Below are 3,587 nucleotides of genomic sequence, written 5' to 3' on the forward strand. Positions count from 1 at the left end.
CTCTTTCTCTCTATAAATGTTAGTATATAAGTGTTAATATATATAATATTAATATATAAATAATTTCTATTATTGTGAAATATTAATTATGATAAATATTACTATTAAATTATTTAATTATATATTTTTATTTTATATTTATTATCTCTACTTATTTATTTATTTATTTTACAACAAAAATGAATTTAATTGTGTCTATTTGATTTGACTCAGTCGGATCCAAAACTGGCATAATTGGATTACCTTGCTTGTAAACACCTCTAATAACTAGTCACCAAAAAAGAAAAAAAGTAAAACCACCTCTAATAAGTAATAACCGATGAGTGAAATTGAAGTGGGTGCTGTGTGCTCGTGACTACCATTTAAGCATTTCTGGCCGACACTCGCATTGCAGCGCCTGAGCCTGAGGCTGATCGTTGATGAATAATGATTCACCGAACCCCAACTGTGGCCGAAATTTCCACACCAAATACCACCCACTCGTGACTCCCACTGCACTTTGTACTGTAGTGCGAGCCACATCTACATTCCTCCATCCCCATCTCCCAATCAAACCCGTGAATCCCTTTCTCAACTCATCAATAATATTAATCACTCATCACCACCCAACCCCATCAAATCCAAAAAAATCAAATTACATTATGGATTACTCCATATTTGGAATAAATTAATAACATATCTAAAATGTATTAAGTGACGAAGACCTCCCACTTACTTATAAGCAGCATCATGTCCACAACCAAATCTAAACCCATATTCTTGTTCTTCAAAACCCCAACTTGTGCCATGGCCTCCCTCATTTCCCTTCTCTCCCTCTCCCTCCTACTCTTCTTCACCCTCTCCTCCGCCACGCGCCACCACCACAACAACAACAACAACCACAATTCCCACACTCCCTCCACCCCCACACCCACCCCCATTGCCGCCGTCTCACCCGCAATCCAACAAGCCTGCAAGGGCACGCGATTTCCCCAGCAATGCGAGTCCACTCTCTCCCAATCCACCACTCTCCCGCCCAACCCAACCTCACTCCAGCTCCTCCAATCTGCCATCTCCGCCTCCTCCAACAACCTTAAAACCGCCCAGTCCATGGTCAAGTCCATCCTCGACACCTCTTCCGACAGCCGCAACCGCACCGTCGCCGCCACCACATGCCTCGAGGAACTCGCCAACTCCGACCACCGCCTATCCCAAGCCAACGATGCCCTGACACGTGACAAGACCAAGGACGCCCGCGCCTGGCTTACCGCCGCCCTTGTCTACCAGTACGACTGCTGGAATGGCCTCAAGTACGCCAACGACACATCCAAGGTCGGCGAAACGATGTCGTTTATCGACAACCTCACCCAACTCTCAAGCAACGCGCTCTCCATGGCCTTCTCCTACGACGCCTACGGGAAAGACCCGGCGACGTGGAAGCCTCCGGCGACAGAGCGCGACGGGTTCTGGGAAGCGACAGGATCTTCGGGCGGAGGTTCCGTACCAGGGTTCCCGACGGGCCTGAAGCCGGACGCTACGGTGTGCAAGGATGGCAGCAATGGGTGTTACAAGACGGTACAGGAAGCGGTTAACGCGGCGCCGAGTAACGGTAACGGCGGAAAGAGGTTCGTGATATACATTAAGGAAGGGGTATATGAAGAGACCGTCAGAGTTCCGTTAGAGAAGACGAATTTGGTGTTCTTGGGCGACGGCATGGGGAAAACGGTAATTACTGGCTCTGCTAACGCTGGCCAGCCCGGCATGACCACTTACAACTCTGCTACAGTCGGTAAGATTTTCCTTTTCCAAAATAATTATTATTAAACTACTCAATATTGTTATCAACTTATATTTTTTTTCCAAATAAATTACTCAATATTTAAAAATATGATTCTCTTTTTTTTTGTATTTGTATAATCCTCAATAGTCAATATAATAAATCTGTTAGATTTCTTTTTGAATATATTATATGTAATTATAAATATTAAATTAAATGAGATAAGTGTTAGTCAAAAAAAAAAAAAAAAGATAAGTAGTGTTGTATTTCTTAATTATGGTTTCTATTTTAATTGATTCCATTTCATGATGGATAATTGGATATTGGTTGCTGAACATATCCTTAGCATTAATTGTTTCACTTCGAGGGGTTTTCCGTTTTCTTGATTTACTAAGGAATTTAACGTGAATAGTTTTGGTTTATGTTTGTGTAACTACTAGCTAGGTGGGTATACTGGTGGTGAGTCATCTTCATATTTGGTTTATTTTTCTTAGTCCACAACAAACAAAAACGGAAAAACCCCACACACTTTGAATCTTGATCATGTGATTGTGGGCCATTCTGTGCTGCTTAAGTTCACGCACCGGCTTTTGTTTGATTTGGAGGACTCATGTGCATAATGCTTTCGCTGGCTTAAATATCAATTATTTGTTACGAACTACATTTCAGAATCCTTTTTCTGGCATGATTTATAAAGTTGAAAGTTTCCTTTGCTTTGTCAAGCCTTTTTTAACATGTTCAGTAAACATTAACTTTCATTTGATGTGAATCATGTATGGCAGCGGTTCTTGGGGATGGGTTCATGGCGAAGGATCTCACAATACAGAACACTGCTGGGCCTGATGCTCACCAAGCAGTGGCCTTCAGACTAGACAGCGATCTCTCAATCATTGAGAACTGTGAATTCATAGGCAACCAAGACACTCTCTATGCTCATTCCCTGCGCCAGTTCTACAAATCGTGCCGGATTATCGGGAACGTAGATTTCATCTTCGGCAACTCGGCCGCCATCTTCCAAGACAGCCAAGTCTTGGTGGCTCCAAGGCAAGTGAAGCCAGAGAAGGGGGAGAACAACGCTGTGACGGCGCACGGCAGGACAGATCCTGCACAGTCAACCGGGTTTGTGTTCCAGAACTGCCTGATCAATGGCACCGAGGAATACATGAAGTTGTATAATAGCAATCCCAAAGTGCATAAGAACTACTTGGGTAGGCCTTGGAAAGAGTACTCTAGAACAGTTTTCCTGAATTGCTTCTTGGAAGCATTGATCACACCCCAGGGTTGGATGCCATGGACTGGTGACTTTGCTCTCAAGACACTCTACTATGGAGAATTTGAGAATAAGGGACCTGGTTCTGATTTGTCTCAGAGGGTATCCTGGAGTAGCAAGGTCCCCTCGGAGCATGTTTTTGCTTATTCAGTGCAGAATTTCATCCAAGGAGATGAGTATATTCAATAAGGAGCCAACACTCCTAAATTGTAATTTAATAATTAGCTTGTTACTTCATATATAAACTATTACAATACAATAACGAAATATAGTTTTATTTGGCCGGTCCCTACATTTGAAAGATCGATCTATATATAATATTCTTCTGGCATATTTAAGAGATCAAGTAAAAGCTATATATATTTAAGAAAAGTCAGTCATATGGAGATGAATATAACGCGTTATGGGCTCCACCGTTATCAGCTATCACAATAGATGGTATGATATGATACTATCTTTCAAGTTTCAACAAAGTAGCACCTGTAACCCTTCTTTCTTCCACGATACAAGCGAGATGGTAGAAACTAAAATGTGAAAACAGTAAGGTATGATTGCCCATTG

At 42.1% G+C, this 3,587-nt stretch overlaps 1 protein-coding gene across 1 annotated transcript; it reads left to right on the forward strand.

Annotated features, from left to right (window-relative positions):
• The first annotated feature begins 262 nt into the window (after positions 1-262).
• Positions 263-3,303, forward strand: LOC112791131 (probable pectinesterase/pectinesterase inhibitor 51). Its single transcript, XM_025833852.3, has 2 exons — positions 263-1,768; positions 2,539-3,303. The coding sequence occupies exons 1-2, from the start codon at positions 730-732 to the stop codon at positions 3,213-3,215; spliced, it is 1,716 nt and encodes a 571-aa protein (XP_025689637.1). The 5' UTR covers positions 263-729; the 3' UTR covers positions 3,216-3,303.
• Positions 3,304-3,587: the final 284 nt, after the last annotated feature.

The sequence above is a fragment of the Arachis hypogaea genome, chromosome 3 (genome assembly GCF_003086295.3).
Source record: "Arachis hypogaea cultivar Tifrunner chromosome 3, arahy.Tifrunner.gnm2.J5K5, whole genome shotgun sequence".
Lineage (NCBI taxonomy): Eukaryota > Viridiplantae > Streptophyta > Magnoliopsida > Fabales > Fabaceae > Arachis > Arachis hypogaea.

Bases quoted from the DNA above. Each gene is read 5' to 3' on its own strand.
- LOC112791131 (XM_025833852.3), top strand. From the start codon at position 730: ATGTCCACAACCAAATCTAAACCCATATTCTTGTTCTTCAAAACCCCA. The intron at 1,769-2,538 runs GTAAGATTTTCC...CATGTATGGCAG, and splicing joins TTACAACTCTGCTACAGTCG to CGGTTCTTGGGGATGGGTTC.